The sequence below is a fragment of the Frankliniella occidentalis genome, unplaced genomic scaffold, assembly GCF_000697945.3.
Source record: "Frankliniella occidentalis isolate FOCC.00 unplaced genomic scaffold, Focc_3.1 Scaffold6186, whole genome shotgun sequence".
NCBI classification, from domain to species: Eukaryota; Metazoa; Arthropoda; class Insecta; order Thysanoptera; family Thripidae; genus Frankliniella; species Frankliniella occidentalis.
Genome location: NW_026273220.1, coordinates 1 through 1261, shown reverse-complemented (window position 1 = coordinate 1261; position 1261 = coordinate 1). Strand labels below are relative to the sequence as shown.

General features: G+C 54.7%; 1 protein-coding gene across 1 annotated transcript; it reads right to left on the bottom strand.

Moving 5' to 3' along the window:
• Positions 1–49: 49 nt before the first annotated feature.
• LOC127752310 (protein FAM200B-like) lies at positions 50–501 on the bottom strand (the record flags this gene model as incomplete). The annotated part of the gene is made up of 1 exon (XM_052277239.1): positions 50–501. A coding segment is annotated over exon 1 (452 nt), but the record flags the coding sequence as incomplete, so codon positions are not given.
• Positions 502–1261: the final 760 nt, after the last annotated feature.

Genomic DNA, 1261 nt, shown 5'->3' with positions numbered 1-1261 from the left:
AAAATCTTCTTCAATGAGCTCCGTTTTCTTGTCGTCTTCACTGCAGTACCGTACGAGACACATAAGCTGAGCCTTCGCCTCTGTGTCTGTCGATTCATCAAGCTGAAGTAGTGCGAACAGGGGACTCTTCTTTATTTTTTCCAGAAGTTGTTCTTCAATGTCAACGGCGCAGTCATCGATGCGACGTTTCACTGTGTTATCGGACAGCGGGATACATTTCAGAACCTCTGCCTTAGACTGGTCAAACATTATTTCGACCATTTTGCAAGCCGCCGGCAGGACCAGATTCTCGCCGACTGTATGAGGTTTCCTCTGTCTTGCAATCAGCACTGCTACTTCGAAGGACGCCTTCAGGGCCTTGTGGAGGACGGTGAGTCTCTTCTGAAATGTGTTGCGTTGTATGTTGCTCTGCGACAACAGCCGCTGAAAGTACGTAGCAGGTTTGTCGACTAATGCTTGGTGTTTGCTCTCGAGGTGTCGCTTTAGCTTGGCCGGCTTCATGCTCTCGTTTGCCAGCAACTCGTTGCAGACGACGCAGCGAGGACGATCTTGCCCATCGACAAGATCAGCTGTGAAGCCGAACGCGATGAAGTCCTCTTGGTACTTCCTCTGGCGAGTGTTGGTGTACTTGGTGTGGACGGGAGACGGCGGACCGGAGTCTGGGGGGGGGGGATCCTCTCTCTGCTCTGCTTCTACAGACACACATTACAACACGCCAGAGTTTTCGAGTGCACTGATCAGTGACACTCCATTATGCGTACGTGCAGGGCGTTATCTTACCCGCGGGGGTGATGGGCTGGGACTGGACGGGGAGGTCACGATCAGGCAATCCTGGATGGATGGCGGGTCGGGGCGGACAGGCGACGGCGGAGCAGCCGCGGTGCTGGTACACGGACGGCAGCGGCAGGGCCACGTCCCTACTTGTGGCCACAAAATTGTGGCCACAAACCCGGCGGCCAGAGTCAGCTTAATCCGACCCGACTATAGAACACCCCTTTTCGGGTAATATGAAATCCAAAGCCTTCAGGGTGTAACCAGAAGGTAATAACATGCTCTGCACATAGTCCGTAACGAGCCGAAAGGCCCCGGATGCGTAAAAACAAACGCAATGGGGCCCAGGGGGCCCCAAACAGCTTTTGAAAGAATTGCCTACCCTCCAGGCGCTCTCATCCACAACTTGGCCCTCAGCCACAACTCGTCCCAGGGGTACCCACAGGTTACAAGCAAGTCGGGGGCGCACGGCGAGTATGTATGGCGGGCC